Source organism: Panthera pardus, unplaced genomic scaffold (assembly GCF_024362965.1).
Source record: "Panthera pardus isolate Hobbes unplaced genomic scaffold, ASM2436296v1 HiC_scaffold_321, whole genome shotgun sequence".
In the NCBI taxonomy this organism is placed as follows: Eukaryota; Metazoa; Chordata; class Mammalia; order Carnivora; family Felidae; genus Panthera; species Panthera pardus.
Genome location: NW_026526901.1, coordinates 3,556 through 23,430, shown reverse-complemented (window position 1 = coordinate 23,430; position 19,875 = coordinate 3,556). Strand labels below are relative to the sequence as shown.

Here is a 19,875-nt window from a genome sequence, read left to right as displayed (position 1 = left end):
TATGGGGAGAAAGGCCCAGATGGGTGGCTGCAAAGTTGATGTCCAAAGTCGAGCACAAGTCCCATGTCCTCATGGGAGCGTAAGGTTTCTCAGCCAGGACACAAGCAGTGTTCTAAGGGACCAAGCCAGAGCTGTGCCTGGAGAAAGAGATGTAAAATGAAGAGCCAGAAGCCAGAGTCCAACCCAACTTGAAAGAGTACGTAAAGAACAATGGTGAAATTATTTGGGTTACTCGAGTCAGAAGAAAAAGAAAGCCGGTCTTGACCTTATTCTTAAGTCAAACAGTAAACAGAGCAGGATGCAAAATCCAGAAGCAAACAGCCACAACCACAAATAAACCAACACCAGTGTCTAATTACACAAAGGTGTTAAGCTCTGTTATGGAAGAAAAGATCATAAATAAAACGGAAAGACAAGTTAGGAAGACATTAGTAACCCAAATGGCAAACTAAAGTGAGTATCTTCAAAACACAAGTGACCCCTAGCAAATAAATCCGTAAAAGACACAAACAGCCCAGTAGAAGATTGTACAAATGACGGGACCGTGGGACTCCTGGAATAAGGATTATAAACAGCCAATTTGGTACAGGGTATTGTTTACCAGTGGGAGCGTCTACACAGCGTGAATGGAAGCTTCCACTCTTGGATCCCCCACGGAACGTTTCCTTGAGGATCTGCGCTCAAATAAGGACAGCCGGAAGGAAAGTAGCAAGCACAAAGCAGTTTATTCAGGACAGTGCACTCTCCAGGTGGCAGAGCGGACAGGCCCAGAGGTGTCTGGGTTTGGGGGTGTCTTTTCTCTGTATGTTTGCATAGGTTCCGGATGGGTCACAGCTAGGGGGGTCTCCCACTGAGGGTGCTTCCCATCATGTGCGCAACTCCTCCTACCGGTTGGGAGGGGGAGTTTTTCTGGCCCCACCCACAAGGTTCTGGCCAGAAGAGTCCATGGCCATCTTCCCTTGGGCGGGGAGAGTTGAAAACAAAACCATGGAAATCTATTGTAATGAAGCTGTAGGTTACCCTGAGGCCAAGGTTGAAGAGGAGAGCCCCTGTTCTGCACCTGTGGCCCTTGGTCTGTCAACCTGGGGGTGTTGGAAGCCATAGGACCAGGATGTTAACAGCCGCAAAGTCAGGACATTGTGCCCTCAGGCTTCTAATGTGTCACCTATTTAACACCGCCTTTGCCTCTGGCTCATGTCTAACCAACTGCCTACTTGATCGGTATGATCCTATGTATGCAAACAAGCAAAAGAAAAACCGTTATAAACGCAGAGGACTATATCCTAGGAAAAAGTCTGGGAGGACACACGTAAAACTGATCATAATGGTTACTGCAGACACTGAGTTTATGGGAAATTTTTACTTTCTAACAACACACCTTTGTGTAAGGCGTGAATGATTTTATAATAAACATACATTATAGTGGAAAAAAATTTAAATATCTAAGCGTTCGGAGCTGCAAGTGCACTATGATTCCAGTTTTGCTTTCCTACTTTAAATGTGCATGCACGTACATTTGGTTTTTTAAAATTTTTTAAAGTATATTCATTTTTTTTGAAAGACAGAGAGAGACAGAGAGAGACAGAGAGACAGAGCACAGCAGGGGTGGGGCGGAGAGAGAGGGGGACACAGAATCCAAAGCAAGGCTCCAGGCTCTGAGCTGTCAGCACCAGAGCCCGACGCGGGACCCGAACTCACGAACCGCAAGATCAGGACCTGAGCCGAAGTCGGACGCTCAACCGGCTGAGCCACCCAGGCGCCCGTGCACATACATTTGTAGTGCAAAAAGAAACCTGAAATAAACCATCAAAATTTACAGTGAGGTTCTCTCGCGGTGGTGAGGTTATAGAGGGCATTTTTTTCTTTTTCGGTCACTTTGTAAGTTTCTGTAACTGCACAACCTAGGCAATGACCATATTTTACTTCCATAAATAGAAAACAGTGTTTTAGAATAAGGAAAGAAAAAAAAAAAGAGCAACAGAAATATTTGATCGTTGCTGAAAATGGGGGGAAACCTGGCACCCAAAATAGGATTCACCAAATGGATCACGTGCATGAAATTTCAAACTCCTGTGTGATTGGATTCACCCCCAAAGCACTGGCATGTGCCAGCCCCACCCTGGAGAAGATCTTGATGAGCTTACACACATGGGGGGAAATGCCCGGTGGGACGGTAGGCCGAAGGCCTTCCACTGCCACCTTCATTCCAATCTCCGTGTTGGAGAGGTCAGCAAAGGGTACCTCCCGTGTCGCCAGTTCCCACAGAAGCACTGCAAAACTCCCCATGTCTGCTCAGCGTCTGTTTGTATCTTCAGGCTTCTTCTGCAGAGCTTCAGGGGCCACCCAGGCAGGTGCATACCTGCGCCCAGGGCATTGGAAGGAGAACCTGACGTCGGCCGTGCTGATTCGGGCAGTCATGTCCTCATCAATCATTACACTACGGCTGCTGAGTGCGTGTCGTGGGATGAGGGGCTCTAGAGTGTGTACGAGGGCCATGCCCCTTGCCATGTCCAATGCAAACGTCACAGCCTGGCTCTGGTCCACAGCAAAATTGGTGCCTTCGTGTAATACATTGTACAGGGAGGGATCCATATGGCATCCAGTGTGCGACGAGGGTGGGGTGTGGAGCAGGTGGAGACTGACAGGCACCTAGCACTGGGAGCACATTCGGATGTGAGAAACTCCTGAGCCGGGGACACTCCTCGTTGATTTGATGTGACCAGTGCCTAGGAGGCACTTTCTTTCCCGAGGGCCTTGAACAAAGCCCTCTTCACCTCCTTGTTTCGCATGCTGTAGATGACGGGGTTGAGCATGGGGGTGAGGACCACGTACAGCACAGAGAGCACCCGGTCCCGCAAGCCAGAGCACGCAGAGCTGGGGAGGATGTAGCAGAGGACTGAAGCGATGTAGAAAATGCAGACCACGGTGGTGTGAGCACCACAGGTGGAAAAGGCTTTTCTTCGGCCCTCAGCGGAGTGAATCCTGAGAATCGCAGCCACAACACGTACACAGGCGATCGCAACCGGGGCACGGGGTGCAAGAGCCACCACGAAACTGAAGACGAACAGGGCAAGTTCGGTGGCCCACGTGCTTGAGCAAGAGAGTCTGGTCAGTGGAGGGAGGCCACAGGAGAAGTGGGTGATGAGGCGAGGCCCGCAGAACCTCAGTGGAGCTGCAAGGACGGTGTGGGCGAACGCATCGGCCAAGGCAAGCAGGCGGGAGGTGGAAGCCATTCCTGCCCGGGTCCGTCCGTCGGCCCATGAGGACTAGGTGGTGCGGTGGCCGGCCGATGGCTGCATAGCGGTCATAGGCCATGGCTGTGAGCAGGAAGCACTCCCAGGGAGCCAGGAAGTGGAGAAAGAAGATCTGGGGAAGACAAGCACGATAGGGCACGGTCCACACTGCTGCCAGCAGGTGTTCCAGCACCTGAGGCCCCGTGCTGGAGATATAGGCAGTGTCCAGCAGTGAGAGGTTGACTAAGAAGTCGTACATGGGAGCGTGGAGTCGGGAGTCCATCACAGTAAGGCTGGCAATGCCCAGCCACGCTGTGGACCAGCAGAAAGATCACAAAGAGCAAGGGCCTCAACTCCTCTGCGTCGGCCAGCCCTTCCAGAAGGAACAGCGACACTCGGGTCTCATTCCCCAGCTGCCCGGAACCATGCGCAGAAACCTGCACCTGTAGAGTCCAACTCAGAGTCAGATGAGGATCCAAGTGTGGAGTTCCAATTTGCACAAGGCAGCAGGGGTGAGGGAAGGTCCAGAGACAACAACAACAACAACAACAAAAAGAGACAGGTTTCAAGCTTAAGAACATAAGACTCAGAATTGGGGGAGTGAGGCTAGGTTCAGGAGGCCAGCGGTAAGGTAGAGGCCAGTAGAATGGAATCGGTAACCCCACACCAAGACAAGGTGCACAGACCTTGAAGCCACGGTGCATGCACCTCCCGTAAGGATATCAAAGTCAGTCCCTCAGAAGCTTCTACCTGAATAAGGACCCTAGACCTCGTAATTATCTGCAGTGGTCCCCTTATTTCACCCTCACCAACCCAGCAGAGCCCCAACTCAGGAGCAGTGATAGGACACTAGTCAGGTCCCTCCTCCTCCCGCTCTGAACCTTTCAGTGCCTCCCATCTCACTCAGCATCAAAGCCAAAGTCCCCCCGGCGACCTACCAGGCCCTCTGTGATACGCTCTCCCTCCTCTCCTCTCCTCTCCTCTCCTCTCCTCTCCTCTCCTCTGCTCTCCTCTCCTCTCCTCTCTGACCATCGGGCAAGAAGTCTGTCAGCTCCGTGCCCCATATCACATCTTCGGACTGGCCCACAGCAGCAAACGCCCTTGCCTATTCCCTGCCTCGGTGGAAGAGAGCCCTGCCCTCCTATCCAAGGCTAGCTTGTCCGATTTCCCCAGCTGCTCTCTTCATTGTGCCAGCCCTGCTCGGCAACCCTTTTACATGGGAATGTGCTAAATGCCACTCGACTGTTCACTCTCAGATGGTTTATTTTATGTTATCTCGATTTTACCTCAATGAAAAAAGGAAGCAAAATAAAGACTTTTTCAGACATATAAAAGCTGAGATTGACTCGTTGTCAGCGGAAAACCTGCACTACAACAAATGTTAAAGGCTGTTCTCCACAAGCAAGCATGATACCACGTGGGAACTTGGACCTGCATGAAGTAATGAAGAGGGTTCCAGAATTGGAAAGTATGTGGGTAAATGTAAACATTTTTTTCTCCCTTCAAAATGTCTCTCAATCGTCGCAAACCACCTAAAGCAAAAATATTGACAACACGGTGTGGGGTGTATAACTGCTATAGAAATAAAAGGTATGACAACAATAGCACAAAGGACACGAGTGGGTAGTTGGAAGGGTACCGCTGTAATGTTCTTACGTTACGTGCAAAGTGATTTGAAATTACTTGAAGGTGGTCTATAATGAGGTAAAACACATATTAGGATCCCTAGAACCCTAGGTTTAATATGTACACTTCTCTAGCGGAGATAAAGTGAACTTCCAGAAATTACTCAATCTGAAAGGCGTCACGAAAAGACAGGGAGGGGAACACAGAACACATGGGGCAAATAGAAAATAAATAGCAGGGTGGTAGATTTAAACTCAACGATGTCCCTCGTTGCATTTATTCCAAATGGTCTAAACGTGGCAACTAAAACACGGAGATTGCCAGACTGGATAAAAAGGCAAAGCAAAACTATATGCTACGCATAAGAAATGCGCTCTATGAAGACACAGATACGGTAAAAGTAAAAAGATGGGCAAAGATACACCATGCAAGTCTTCTAATAAGAAAGTTTGAGTAGCTATATTAAGAGCAGGCAGAACAGACTTCAGGACAAGGAATACGACGGGATGGAGGACGTTTGCTAACGATAGAGGGGTCACTTTGTGAAGAAGACATAAAATCAAAACCTAAATACATAGTAGGAAAGAAATAATGAAGCTAAGAGCAGATATGAATAAAACGTTAAATGGACAAACAATAGAGGAAAATCCATGAAGCTGAAAGCCTTTTTTTTTCCTTTCTTTCTTTTCTGTTTTAATGTTTATTTTTGACACAGAGAGAGACAGGGCGCGAGTGGGGGAGGAGCAAAGAGAGAGGGGGGGACACAGAATCCGCAACAGGCTCCAGGCTCCAGGCTCTGAGCCGGCAGCACAGAGTCCGATGCGGGGCTCGAACCGACGGACGGACCGTGAGATCATGACCTGAGCCGAAGTCAGACCCTTAACCGACTGAGCCACTCAGGCGCCCTCTCCCCCACTTTTTAAAGGTTTTATTCATTTTTGAGAGAGTGCATGTGGGGGAGGGGCATGGAGAGGGGGACAGAGGATCTGAAGTGAACTGTGCTGACAGCAGCGAGCCCCATGTGGGGCCTGAACTCACCAACTGCCAGATCGTGACCTGAGCCAAAGTCGGACGCTCAACCGACTGAGCCACCCAGGTGCCCCTGAAAGCTTCTTTAAAAAAAAATACCAGGGGCGCCTGGGTGGCTCAGTCGGTTGAGCGGCCGACTTCGGCTCAGGTCATGGTCTCGCGGTCCGTGAGTTCGAGCCCCGCGTCGGGCTCTGTGCTGACAGCTCAGAGCCTGGAGCCTGTTTCACATTCTGTGTCTCCCTCTCTCTGACCCTCCCCCGTTCATGCTCTGTCTCTCTCTGTCTCAAAAATAAATACACGTTAAAAAAATGTTTTTTCTAAAAATACCAATAAAACTGATTTTGAAAAATAAAGTGTAACCAGGGAATATTAGGAACAATATTTGTGGGTAAGTTTCCCAATTTAGATGACATGGACAAATTCCTTGAATGACACAAATTACCAAAACTGACTCAAGAAGAAATAGAAGACCCGAATATCCCTACATCTATGAAAGCAATGGAGCCGAAAACTCCAGGCCCCCGTGGCTTTACTAGTGGCTACCACCAAATACTTAAAGGAGAACTATCACCAATCCTACACAAATGCTTTCAGAAAGCAAAGGAGGAGAAACATTTCCCAAATCATCTTGTGAGGCCCGCATTACACAACCCCAAAACCAGATGAAGACATTGCAAGAAAAGAAAACCACAGAGCAATATCCTTCACGAAGTCACACGCACAAAAGAACTTGATTCGATATTAGCAAATTCAACCCAGCAACATACAAAGAGGATGATACCATCGTGGCCAAGTGGGGTTTATCCCAAGAATTGGTTTTCATTAAAAACAAAAAAGTCAATCAGTGTCATCTGTCATATTAAGAAAATAAAGGAGAAAAAACATGTGATCATTTCAATAGACGCAGAAAAAAAGCATCAGACAATATCCAACAACCACTCATGACAAGAACTCTCGGAAAACTAGGACTAGAGGGAAACGTTCTTAATCTGATAAAGGGAACCTACAAAAATCCTACAGCTAACATGATACTTAATGGTGAAAGATAGAATCACCGCCCCCGCTCCCTCGCCCGCAAAGTTTGAGAAACAAGCTATGGACGTTCAACACTTCCATTCAACACTGTCCTGGAGATCCGAGGCGGTGCACTAGGCAAGAAAGAGGAATAAAAGTAGTGACACAGACTGCAAAAAAAGAAATGGGATTATCTTTATTCAGAGATGACATGTTTGTTTACGTAGAAAACCCTAAGTCATGTACAAAGAAAAGAAGAGTGACATTTTAAAAAATCACTGCCATTTATAATAGCATCCCCAAACATGAAGTATTTGGGGACACATGTAATAACATATGTGCAAAACCTTCACGGTGAACACTAAAAACTATTGATAAGTGAAAGAAAGCTTACAAAAATGGAGAAACGCATCCTATGCGTGGAGCGGAAGATCCTGTATTCTTTTTTCTTTTAGCGTTTATTTATTTATTTTGGAAGAGACAGAGAGAGCACGAGCAGGGGAGGGGCAGAGAGAGAGAGAGGGAGCGAGAGAGGGAGGGAGAGAGAGAGAGAGAGAGAGGGAATATCCCAAGCAGGCTCCGAGCTGTCAGTGCACACCCCGACTCTGGGCCCAGTCTCACAAACCGTGAGATCATGACCTGAGCCGAAATCAAGAGTCAGACGCTTAATCGACTGAGCCACCCAGGTGCCCCAAGGCCCTGTATTCTTAAGATGTACACTCCCACCACACCATTCTAGAAATCCGTTGCAAACCCAGTAAAAATCGTGATACTGCAGAAATGGACAAGCTGATTCCAAAGTGTATATCCAAATGCAAAGAACCTGGAATAGGCAGCTCGAACTTGCAAAAGAGGAATAAAGTCGGAAGACATAAGGATGACTAAAAGAGGATACAGACAGAATGGAAAGTTCACATGTCACTGGTGGGACTGTAAATTGGCATGATCACATCGGAAAACAGTGCTTCCGTTTCTTATACAGTCACACTTACGCTTACCATGTGACCCAGAAATCCCACTTCTGCTATTTACACAAGGGAATTAAAAATATATGTGTGTGCAAAGACTTGTACGTGAATCTTCGTATCAACTTGATTAACAATAACCGCAGTTTGGAAACAAGCCAAACGTCCAATAGCAGGTGAGTGGTTAAGCCTAAATTACGGTACATGCACGCAATGGAATACCGGTCAGCAACAAAGAAGGATGGACATACTGTGTGATTCCCAGAAATTCCAGAAAAGGCAAAATCTAAGCTGAATTTGCTGTGTGGGGGCAGACTGTAGAGGAGGACATTGTCTGCACGGAGGCACAAGGGCAGCTGTGAGAGCGATGGGAATGTTCTGTATCTCGGCTTTGGTTGTGGACACCTTTGTCGTAACTCATGAAACCGTACGCTTAAATGTGTGCAACTTCCCATACGTGCATTTTGCCTCAAATAAGCTGAGCAAAAACAAAGAAAAGAGAAGGGACAAACAAAAACTGAATAGCAAAATGGCAGACTTAAATCCTACCATATCGGTAATCGTATTAAATGTGAATTTGCCAAACAATCCAATTTAAAAGCAGACATCGTTAGAAGGGTGCTTTTTTTAAGTGACCACACTACACGCTGTCTACGTGAGCCACATTCAAGATACAAAGACACCAATAGGTTAGAAGTAAGAGGATGGAAAAGGACTTACGAATAAATAGTGAGCAAAGAAGCCTGATGTGGTTATAGCGATATTAGAGAAATCAGACTTCGAGGAAAACTGTGTTACCAAAGATGAAGGGATGCATTTCATACTAGTAACAGCAGCAATGAATCCATCTGGAGGAGAAAATGATCATAAATATGTTTGTGCCTAATGACACACCTTCAAAATACACGGGGCGCCTGGGTGACTCAGTCGGTAAGCGTCTGACTTCGGCTCAGGTCATGATGTCACCGTTGGTGAGTTCCAGCCCAGCGTCGGGCTCTCTGCCCGTCGGCACCGAGCCTGCTTCGGATCCTCTGTCCCCCTCTGTCTCTGCCCCTCCCCCGCTGGCTCTCTCTCTCTCCCCCTCTCTCAAAATAAATAAACTTAACACACACGCACGCACACGCACGCACACGCACGCACACGCACGCACACGCGTGTGCGCGTGCGCGATGCAAGAATTTTTAGGATTAATAGGTGAAAGGGACAAGTCCAAAATCACGGTTGGAGATTTTAACATCCTCCCTCAGCAAGCGAGAGAGAGAGAGACAACACACTCTGTTAAAAGAAATAGAGCAGGGATTGGCAAACTACCGCCTCCTGGCCAAATCCAGCCCGGGGCCTCTTTTATGTGAAAAGTTTGTTGTCCCCCGACATAGAACATACCATCAGTGGTATCACCTACCTTGACCGATGTCTTTAGAACACTAAACAGGAGATCTGAATTCCACACGTGTGTCCACTACACATTCTTTTCAAGTACAAGTATGTTCGCCAAGATAAAGCATTTTCTGAGCCACGGACCAATTCTCAACACATTTCAACGTCAAGGATTGAAATTTAACCCGGTACGTCTCTGACCAGCCTTGTCTTGTTCTTGATTCTAGAGGGAAAGCTTTCAACCTCTCACTGTTGCGTATGAGGTCAGCTGTGGGTTTTGTCATATGTGGGCTTTGTGGCATTGAGCTATACAACTTCTTTGCCCCCATTCGTGGAGGGTTTTTATCATGGAAATATGTTCTACTTTGTCAAATGCGTTTTCTGCACCTAGGGAGACGATCATATGGTTTTTATCTTTCATTCTAACGATGCGGTGCTTCGTTTATAGACGTGCGTGTGTTGAAAGATCCTTGTTTTCCGGCTGCAGGTTCCTCCTGCCCGTGCCTGGAGATGAGAGCTGCCTGCCCCGTAGACAGTGACAAAGAACAGGGCAGACAGAGACAGTCCGACGCTCAGGCTGAGGCGCTCTTTGGTGACATTGCTCATTGAAATGCTTCCACCAGCCACAGGCCGCTCTAGACACTGGCCACCTTCTTGCTGTGACACCCGCCTCCAGGACAAGGCAGCTGTGCCTTTACTTTCCTCACTTGTCCTGAGGACCTATTCGGAGATGCTCAGGTACAGATTCATAACTATAGAGTCACGGCGTTCTCCACAGCTCAGTCTCTCTCTGCTGACAGTGCTAATTCTCCCTCAGGCAAGGCTCTGTTCCTCCTCTCTCCATTTTAGAGACTCACCTCGTGCACCGGGGCGTCGCCCATTCCCCTCCTCAGCCACTCGGGTGCCTTGTACGTGGCCCCACTGTTGTGCTAAATAAGAGAATCTTGGAGGGGAAGGCAAAGGGTGATGTACTTCATGTCCCCTCCCCGCCTCAGGGAGACCTCTTCCCCTTTTTGTTTTCCTCAAGGACCCTTGTCAGGACTTTAGGGAAGCAAGCAGCAGCGTAATAAACTGGAAAAACACTTTGGGGAAGGATGATACAAGTGAAGTGAGAGCCAACCACAAGGAGCTCTGAGAATTGTGGGTTCGGAACCTCAGGGAATGAGGCCTCTGATGACACGGGAGTACAGAATGGGCAGTGAGGCCGACCTAGCCAGCTGTCCCAGCGCTCTTCTCCACAGATCTGAATCAAGGCCGATAAGCCACAAAGCCCTACTCCGCAGGTATTATACATGACTACGTACATGCAAGTATAAAACTAAAACAAAAATTCTAACATGTTGACAGTAGTTAATGTCCTGAATAACAGGACATAATTTTTTTTCTCCCATCGCCTAACTTGTCTTCTTCAATTGCCTTCTAGTACTTGAGTATCTGAATGTCAGAATCTCTCCCCCTACCTGAGAACAAAGGCGAGAATAGGAGAAGGCGTAGTTGCTAAAAATAAACCCAGACATAGAATAGTAGCAGTTACCATTTAATCACCAAAAAAAAAAAAAAAAAAAAAAATGTGGATCTGAAGCACCCAAGGGCCAGTATAGGCAAAAGATGCGGCCTCGGTAAGAAAACGGCAGCTGCTGCAGGGATCACTGTCATATGGGGGGGACACAGAGTTGGGTCCAGCCACCTTTTCACTGCTGCGGCTTTGTAAAAAAGGGGGGCATGATGATCTGCATGGTCCGTATCACTAGGGAAAGCTGGCCAAGACAGGAGGTGATGGACATTTGGAGCCGGCCAGGGTCATCGGCAGTCAAGCGGCTACGAGGTAGGAAAAAATAAGTCAAGTCAGAGGGCAGGTGGGGCACATTCCCCGCTCCGCCCCTTCACGCAGCGACGATCCTAGAGCACCACACTCCTTCCTTCGACTCACTCCTTTCCTGTTTCCCTTGTCTCCATCACAGCTCCTCCGGAATTGACCTTGTCCCTGGTCACCCGCCACCACCCTCTCCCTGGACCGTTCTAGAACTAACACAGTCAGGATGCTGCCGTTCACATTGAGCTCCTCCCGAACTGGCTCCTGGAGCTCCTCGTTTGGAGTCAGGAACCTGTGGGCAATCTCTGCATCCATGGCCGATGGGAAAGGTATAGTGAGGGTGCTGGTGGAGACTGGGTTAAGGCACCATCCACAGTACTAATTTTGCCTGTGCCTCAGGCCTCCTCTTCAGTGAGGCCTGCCTTCCCCACCCCAGGCTGACCCTCAGGCTGTCCACAACCTCCCACCCTATACAGCCAGGCCACCCTGGATAGCATTGTCCCTACCGCTTCAGTCCCATCAGGCGGTCCACCCCACTCCGCATCCTCTGTCGGCACAGGCCAAACCCTAGCCGATACCCTCCAGGTGCCCGGAGCTCCCTCCTGCTCCCCTTTCAACTCCACTTCCCCAGGTCTCCCCCCACACCCCACGCCGCCGCGCGCCAAACCACCTCCAGCCCATCCCCCTGCCGTCCAGCCCGCTGGGACTCCTTGAATAGGATACAACTGGAGCAGTCGGCTACCAGGACCTCTAGCGCCAGGTGCGGCATCTCCACCAGGACCTGGTGTGTAGGGTGCCCGCTCCATTTGGAGAGCGCCACCAGAGGCGGCACCTACCTCTCCCACAATGCTGGTTCTTTCCGGATTGCTCAGGCCTCCGGGGTTGCTGGGATGGCCAGGGTCACAGGCACCACCCGAACCACCGGGGACTCTGGGGCCACTGACACCACGAGGTCCACCTGGCACACACTGGCCGCCACCTGCTGCGCTCACCACCACGCCCACGGCACCTGTGCCTTCGTCTGCTGCCCTCACGGGGCCTCCACCAGCCACCTGAGACCCGACTTTGAATCCTCCCACCCTCTCAAGGCATCACTGAAGGACAAAGCACTCTCTCACAATGCTTCACCCCTTTACTCCACAATGCAATTCCGGATGCCCGGGGCAACTGTCCACACGGACCACTGGTAATGCCTCCTGACCTGTGATTGGTTCCCACCAAGCAGTCCCTTCTGTAGCCAATCAGTTCTCACTTATGAAGCTCCACCCCTTAGAGTGCCACGACACCCTAGTGCGTCTGCCCAAATGGGCACCCGCGTGGATGCGTCTGCCCGAACCAGCCGTGCCACGAGCCTTCGACGGCCCGCCAGCTGCGTTATCCAGGAAGCCTCTGCCGGACGCTACTCCCCACACGGTGGTGCGGCTCATGGTCCCCAGTGTCCATGCCCAAACAGACTGCCATTGCCCAACTCTTAAAGCCTCTGAGCACGTGACTGAGCTGTGTAGAACTCCGTGACTCTATATTTACGAATCCGTACCTGAGCGTCTCCGAATAGGTCCTCAGGACAGGTGAGGAAAGTAAAGGCACAGCTGCCTTGTCCTGGAGGCGGGTGTCACAGCAAGAAGGTGGCCAGTGTCTAGAGCGGCCTGTGGCTGGTGGAAGCATTTCAATGAGCAATGTCACCAAAGAGCGCCTCAGCCTGAGCGTCGGACTGTCTCTGTCTGCCCTGTTCTTTGTCACTGTCTACGGGGCAGGCAGCTCTCATCTCCAGGCACGGGCAGGAGGAACCTGCAGCCGGAAAACAAGGATCTTTCAACACATGCACGTCTATAAACCCCGCCCTCGGCCGCCTCTCCAGCAGCTGCTGCCTCTCCAGCAGCTGCTCCCTCACCAATCGTCGCCACGCGCTGTGACGTGTGACCCCACTGCACCCACGTAAACCAGACCTACCTCAGCTCCACCCCCTCCCCACACCCCTAGCCCCTCCCCAGACCTCATGGGAGGCCGCCAAACACCACGGCCTGTTGTCCAGAGGGCCCTGTCTCTTCCTTGGGCTCAGTGTCCCCAGCACGTGGGGCTCCACGACCTCGCAGCAGGACCTCCAGTCCTCGTGGAGGGAGATGGGCCACAGCCCACACAGACACGGCCCCGCACCCCGTCCCCGTCCCCTTCCCCGGTACAGGTGGACACACCAAAGCGGCCTTTGGAGGGGGCGACTGAGCACAGGTGCGGATCAGATCGGCGGTCTGGGAAGGTCACGAAGGGGCTCCCGCCGGGGGGCAAGCCTGCCAGTAGGAGGCAAGGAGGGAAAGGATGGCGACTGGAGCTAAAGTAGTTCCAGTGGCCGTGGAGAACAGGGATGCGGTCGCATAGGAAAAACCACGATGCAAAAGGGAAATCACTAAAATCCCAACTTAGGAAGCTACTGTATATGTGCACGGAAATCCGGCAACGGTAGCCTGAAGTGTAAATACCTCGTATCTCTGTGTGGTGGGATTGAGGGTGGTCCCCACTTCTTTTTTGTGTATTTCTCCCCCAAAAGGTTCAGAATGACTTTACATGACCTTCAGCGTTTTCAGTTCTTTGACGTCCTTGTGTGCGTGATCTCTACGCCCCACGTGGTGCCGGCACTCACGACCCAGCGAGTGCTTCCACAAGTCAGGCTTGGGAGAGTAGATGATGCCATCCAGGGCGCCGGGCAGCAGCACTCCCCGCGCCAACAGCACGACGAGGACCACGTAGGGGAATGTAGCCGTGAAGTACACGATCTGGGGGGGGGGGAGGTGGGCGCTGCTCAGAAGGGGCCCTGCGGCCCCCGCCTCCCCACTTAGGGGCCCCCAGCCTCAGCAGGGGGGCAGGCGGGCCACACTCCCCCCACTGTGGTACGGTCCGCTCCGAGGTCAAGCGGGAGGCCAGCCTGCAGCCCCCCCTTCTACTCCTCAGAGCCTGGGCTCCTCCCGAAGGAAGCGGGGTGCTCAGCTGGCCATCGGCCGCCCCTGCAATGACAGGTCAGCTGTAGAGGGAGGGCGGAGGCAGGACCTTCCCCGGGTAGGGAGCAGGACATCGGCCTGGAGGCAGGTCCCATGCCTCCCGTGCCTCTGACTGCAGGTGGTTCTCTGCACAGGGGCAGGGTCCTGGGCAGGCCGGAGTGGACTGGGCCGGCCGGAGACAGAGGCGACAGCGAGGTGACCGCGAAGACCTCTGCCTCCCTCCCACCCTCAGCAGAGCAGGACAGGTAGGCAAGGGACGGCCACGGACTGGGTCCCCCCAGGCTGGCCGCAAAGCAGAGAGTGAGGAAGTAGTGAGTGAGGAAGAGAGGGAGACCGGGGCGGGGATGCCCGACACAGGCAAGTTCAGCTGGCTGTCGCCTGGGCCTGTCCCCTCAGGACGGAAGGCGGCTGGGCTGGAGTTTGGAGGGTGGGGAGGACTGACTACGCAGGCATGTGTGGGAAATCCAGTGGCCCGGATTCAAGTTCCTGCCCCCTCCTCAGGCCCTGGCCTGGTCACCTCGGGTGGCGGGGTGCCACCCCCCCAGTGGAGACGCCTCTTCTCCCCACCGGCCATGCTGCCCCCACCCCTGCCATCATCACCCACCCCGACCCGCCCGCCTCCAGCTGTACCTTTCCTGTTGACTTGACCCCCTTGCAGACACAGAAGTAGGCCAGCACCCAGCAGGCCGGCAGACACAGGGTCACCTCCCAGTTGAGGGCCCCTGGCACGTCCAACCCCCCACCCCCACCCCCCCCCCGAGAGCCGCAAGACTTTGTTCCTGGGGGAGGGACAGCCCGTCAAGGCTGCCGCAGCAGAGGGCAAAGCGACGGGGGAGCTGTCGCCGGGGCGGTGCTCCCCCGTGCGCTGTCCTCGGGGCCAGCTGGGACCCCTGGGCCCCGGGGCCCCCGGCCCAAGCCCGCAGCCATTGCGGTGTGGGAGGCGGGAGCCCGGGAGCCCCAGGCCGGAGGCCGGTCGCACCCTCGGCGGTGTACCCTCCCCCAGGCTGGCAGGCACTAGGGGACTGACGGTGCCCGGGACCGAGAAGTGGTGAGGGAGCGAGGCCCGTCCATTCCAGCTCCCCTAGGGGCCGCGCGGGGCGTGTTCCCTGAGGACAGGCAGGGCCTGGGAGTGGCCCCTGCTCGGCATCCCGCTTCGGCCACCCCCCCCCACCCCCCCCGCCCCCGGGGACGGGTCCCGGCACACGCAGACCCGAGCCGTACGGGGAGCCCACAGACAGGGACAGGCACGGTGCTGCCCAGAAGCGCCTGAGCGCGGCCCACGCCTCGACGCCCGGGACCCGGGCGGGCGGCGGTCAGTTGGCTGCGCGCACGTGCGCCCGGCTGGCGCCTGCGCAGACACACGCTTGGGGGGAGGGGCGGGCCGGGCGGGAAACAGTCAGGTGCCAGTGGCCTCACCGGAATGCTCTCGGGGACGCAGGAGCCCGACAGTGACGTCACGCGTCGAGGGGCGCAGCTTCCGGAACCAGCCTCCATCTCCTCGGGGTCAGCGTCGACCGGATCCGGGCTCTGGGCCAACACAGCGAGGCCGGCTCGGTGGGAACCAGCTCCGCGGGGTCTGTCTGCGCAGGCGCCCTGGCCATCCCCGACAGCCTTGCGCGCCGAGGGGCCGGGCTTCGCCAGGCCCGCCGGGGGTCTCGGCGGTCCGCCGACAGTGGGCGCAGCGTAGCGGTGGGCTCTGAGGAGGCCGGTGCGTCGGCCATGAGGGCCCCGGACGACGACGCGGCCTCTCCGGCCCCGGACGACGGCGCGGAGGAAGTGGCGGTCACGCAGGCCCCTGACGAGGACGGCGGCGGACGGCGCGGCGGTCACGCGGGCTCCCGAGGGTGGCGCGGAGGACGCGGGGGCAGGCCCACAGGCCTCCGACGGAGGCACGGACGGCCACGACCCCCGGCTTAGCCCCCGAGGTCCCGGTCGCCAGGGCAACTGCAGCCGCCACGACGGCGAGGGTGGCCCTGGCAGCAAGGGAGCAGTGGTCGAGGGGGCCTGCGCCCCTCCCCTGGCCGAACGGGCCCCGAGGGCCCTGGCCCCCGGTGGAGACGCAGCGCCGGCGGCGGTGACCTCCTCAAGACTGCTGGAGTTGTATCCTTCCCGTGGAGCCTGTCTGGGCAGGGGCCGTGGCGGGGTGGCTGGGGAGCGGGGCGGCAGCCCGGGGACGGGACGGACGGGGGCGGGGGTGGGCAGCCTGGCGGGACAGGGACAGCCGGTGCCCGCGGGCCCCCAGGGTGGGGGAAGCGGCTCAGGGTGGGCAGAGGTGGCGGGAGGGAGCGCGAGTGTCCCGGGGGTAGAAGCGGGCCTCTGAGTGGTCAGGAGGCTTCAGGCCATGGGAACTCCGGGAGCCCGTTGTGCCTTAACCGGGTGCCTCCCAGCAGGCTCACTGTGTCTTTCCGGTCGCCCCTGGAGGCAGAGATGGCCCGCAGGTCCCTGACTACACACGTCCAACGCCACCGAGGGTTGGCTCAGAAGGAGCTCTGCGTGAGGGGCAGCGCCCTGGCCGTGTGCGTCCTCCAAGAGTATGCGCGGGACGGGTGGGCGGTGGCGGCGGGTGCCGTGGTCGCATCTCTGCCTTCCGGTGCCGTCGTGGAGGCCCCGACACACGCGTTAGGTGGAAGGCGGGGGGTGGGGGGCTGTGTGGGGGAAGGGGCTGGTGCCCTGCACCTCCACAGCAGCTCTCCCCTTTAACCGGATTTCCCTCTTCCCTCACTTTTAGGAGATGGACTGCTGAAGACCCCATCTTCTTCCGAGTTTCCGTCAACTCCTTCCTGGACCGGCTTCCCCTGGTGATACGAAACATTCGCGCCTTGGGGTCCCGGCCTCCGCGACGCCTAGGCCCGGGAAAGGGGGCCGAGGCCTAACCTGGTAGCCCTCACGGGGCAAGGCACAGGGCGTTGACACTTGGCGTCCTCGCCACTTTATTATCGGGGGTCTAACGTTCTGCAGGTCCCGGCCTCGGTGGCTCTTGGCCCACTTCAGTTCCTTCCCTGCGCCTGGAGGGACGGGCGCTTACAGTGTTTGTTACTGCACAACATGAAACTGAGCGACTCTTTTGTGTCCGAGTTTCTTCTCAGTTCCTGCGCCTCCACATTTTCTTACCTTTGTTCTGGTGTTGGAAGGGAGGTTCTGGGAGTCGTAGTCCAGCAGCCCAAGCTTATCGAAGACGACTCAGGGAGAGGAAAACCAGGTCCTGTATTCGGCGGTAAAGACTGCTGACGTTTTGGAATACGTTCCTAGTTGTATTTACCCATTAAATGGATAACAGCGTATAATGTATGCATTTTCCAGTTTAGCGTTAACTTTTCTCCGGATCCTTTTTTGTTTTGTTTTGTTTTGTTTTTGTTTTTCCCCGTTGAACGTACTAGCTTTCCCCCTCCCTAAGAACTCTTCAAAAACTGTTATCCAGGAGACACGCAAATGTATTATTACATAATGTTGAGCAGTCGGGTCGTTCTCAGCTTTGCCCCTGTTATGGGTCGTGTGAGTCAATGGGATTCTTGAACAGAAGTCTTTGCGCGAACAGTTACTTCCTTCAGATCGTTTCCAAGAGGTAGAATTCCCGCGTTCTATAGCTCCTCGGCACACAAGTGCTCTCCAGAAAAGGCGCCCCGCCGCCACAAGTCTGGTCTCCCCGCACCACCAACCAGTAGGGTGGCTTCCTACCGAAGTAGAAGACTCCTTTTGTACCAGGGAAATAAGCACGGAAACACTAGAGTAGGAGTTTTGGGGCTTACTGGCCTTGTTTCCCATGAGCAAGGGAGTGGTGCCACAAGTGGCTATGGGTTTGGGGGCGGGGTGGGGGGTGGTTAGCTCCCTCTGAATAGCTTGTGTCTTGGAACCTCGCTAAACAGGAGTGCTAGCCTCACGAGGGTTCCCTCGGAGTTTCTACATGCATGGTCATGATCTCTGTAAGCAAACACGGTTTTGGTTCCTTCCTTTCCGGCCTTTCTGGGGCTACGGGGGCGGGGGGAAGGAACAGGCTGACACTGGACAGATGGGAAGCAAGAGCAGGAAGGCACGTCGCAGAGAACCAAATCCTGGATCCAGCCATGCCTGAAGACAGAACTACCCGCCCCCGCCCCCCGCCCCCGCCACGATCGTTCAGTTACACACATCCAGAAACTCTCCCTTTGCTTAAGCCAACATGAATCCTTTTTTCCTTCTTTCCTTCTTTCTTTCCTTCTTTCTTTCTTTCTTTCTTTCTTTCTTTCTTTCTTTCTCTTTTTCTTTGAATGCTTTTATTTAGTTTTGAGAGCAAGACAGAGACAGCGTGAGCGGGGAAGGGGCAGAGAGACAGAGAGGGAGACACAGAATCTGAGGCAGACTGCAGGCTCTGAGCTGTCAGCACAGAGCTCGACGCAGGGCTCAAACCCACGAACTGTGAGATCGTGACCTGAGCCGAAGTCAGACCCTCAACCGACTGAGCCACCCAGGCACCCCCGTCGTGAATACTTTCTATTGCTTTTCTTTTTGTCTTTCTTCACTTGCAATAGAAAAGTCTTGTCCTTTATTGAATTGAGGAACCGTAGGTTTTCTTGTCACTTCACCTGAGAACGTGGCTCTCCTTTCTTTTAACAGAGAAACTGGGCTCTTTAAGTTCACAAAGGCATTGGCTCCTAGCTGGTAGGCCTTCAAGCCGTATGGTGGTAGAGTCTTCTGTGGGTAAGAGTCCAGAGAGGGAGGGGAGGGGCTGCAAGGCGCAGCTGGAGGAAAGGGACAAAGAGAAGGGGCACTGGGACCCACCCTTTCCGGATAGGGCTCCCAAGACTGGCCCGGAATTGTGGGGCCAGATCGTCAAGAGACCGGAACTTAGTGTGAGCCTCCCTCCCTCTCCCAGCAAAGCCCAGAGTTAGGCCACCGCCCTGGCCCCACAGACGGACCGCTGAAGGTGCCGGGCGGCCTTAACACGTCCGTCAGGTCACAAAACAAGTCGATTCCAACGCGTCCCCGGGCTCCCCTCCCAGAGGCTAAGCCAGAGCCCTGCCCCGCGGCCCGCCGAGTCAGATGTGATCCGGCCCGCATCTTCCACGGCCTCCTTCCCTCCCCTCTCCACCTTGCTCACTCGGATCCAGCCACACTGGCCTCCTCCCTTCTCTGAAACACACCAGGCCCAGGCCTGCCTCGGGACCCTTGCACTGCCTCTTGCCTGCCTGGAGCTCTCTTCCCCCGGGGTTCCATCTGGCCCACTCAAATAGCATTCCTGGCCGCTCTCCTTAAGGTTGCGTCCCACGCTCTCCCCACCTGCATTACTTTCACAGGTGTCGGGGGGTAAGAAGCAGGTGGGCCCGTCAGCATGGAGGTGCACCTGCGGCAGTAAAGCGTCGTGGGGCACGAAGGAGTTTGGGTGCCGTCGATGACCCTAGGGAGTCTTGAACGGAGCGGGACGGGATGCAACTTACGTCTTATCAGGTCCCCAGTGCCTGCTGCGCTGGGAAGGGGACCAGGGCAGGCAGGACAGAAGTGGGGAGACTGGCACGCAGGCGAGAGACCCCCAGGCTGCGGCCAGTGGAGGTGGGGAGAAGGGAACGGGTTCCGATTGGATCTTGACGGGAGAGCCACCGGGGTTTGCTGACACGGATCGGACGTGGCCCTGGACCTCCTCAGATGCGCGGGACCCCTGCAACGGGTCACCCTTCCTCCCATAAAGGGAGCCCAGCTCCTCCAGAGTCCAACAGCCTCCCCACCTGCTTCCCTGCTCGCCGACCGCCCACCTGCCACACACGGCCACCGTTTTCCCGACGTTTAGTTCAGAAACAAGGTTCCGGGAACAACGACAAAGAAGCTCATGCCAAAACAGAGGGGACAGCTGGGTTTCC

At 54.4% G+C, this 19,875-nt stretch overlaps 3 protein-coding genes across 3 annotated transcripts; 1 reads left to right on the top strand and 2 right to left on the bottom strand.

Moving 5' to 3' along the window:
- Nucleotides 1-1,970: 1,970 nt before the first annotated feature.
- LOC128774455 (olfactory receptor 3A3-like) lies at nucleotides 1,971-9,955 on the bottom strand. Its single transcript, XM_053893529.1, is given in 3 exon segments — nucleotides 1,971-3,251; nucleotides 3,253-3,676; nucleotides 9,270-9,955. Coding segments are annotated over 2 exon segments (789 nt in total). The 5' UTR covers nucleotides 3,517-3,676; nucleotides 9,270-9,955; the 3' UTR covers nucleotides 1,971-2,726.
- Nucleotides 9,956-10,820: 865 nt separating this feature from the next.
- Nucleotides 10,821-11,888, bottom strand: LOC128774460 (EKC/KEOPS complex subunit LAGE3-like). The gene is made up of 3 exons (XM_053893535.1): nucleotides 11,781-11,888; nucleotides 11,275-11,400; nucleotides 10,821-11,062 (listed from the first exon to the last, which is right to left on the bottom strand). Exons 1-3 carry the CDS (start codon nucleotides 11,861-11,863, stop codon nucleotides 10,936-10,938), a joined length of 336 nt encoding a protein of 111 aa, XP_053749510.1. The 5' UTR covers nucleotides 11,864-11,888; the 3' UTR covers nucleotides 10,821-10,935.
- A 3,579-nt stretch (nucleotides 11,889-15,467) lies between these two features.
- LOC128774461 (translation initiation factor IF-2-like) lies at nucleotides 15,468-16,992 on the top strand. Its single transcript, XM_053893536.1, has 4 exons — nucleotides 15,468-15,708; nucleotides 15,772-16,147; nucleotides 16,438-16,563; nucleotides 16,776-16,992. Exons 1-4 carry the CDS (start codon nucleotides 15,468-15,470, stop codon nucleotides 16,918-16,920), a joined length of 888 nt encoding a protein of 295 aa, XP_053749511.1. The 3' UTR covers nucleotides 16,921-16,992.
- Nucleotides 16,993-19,875: the final 2,883 nt, after the last annotated feature.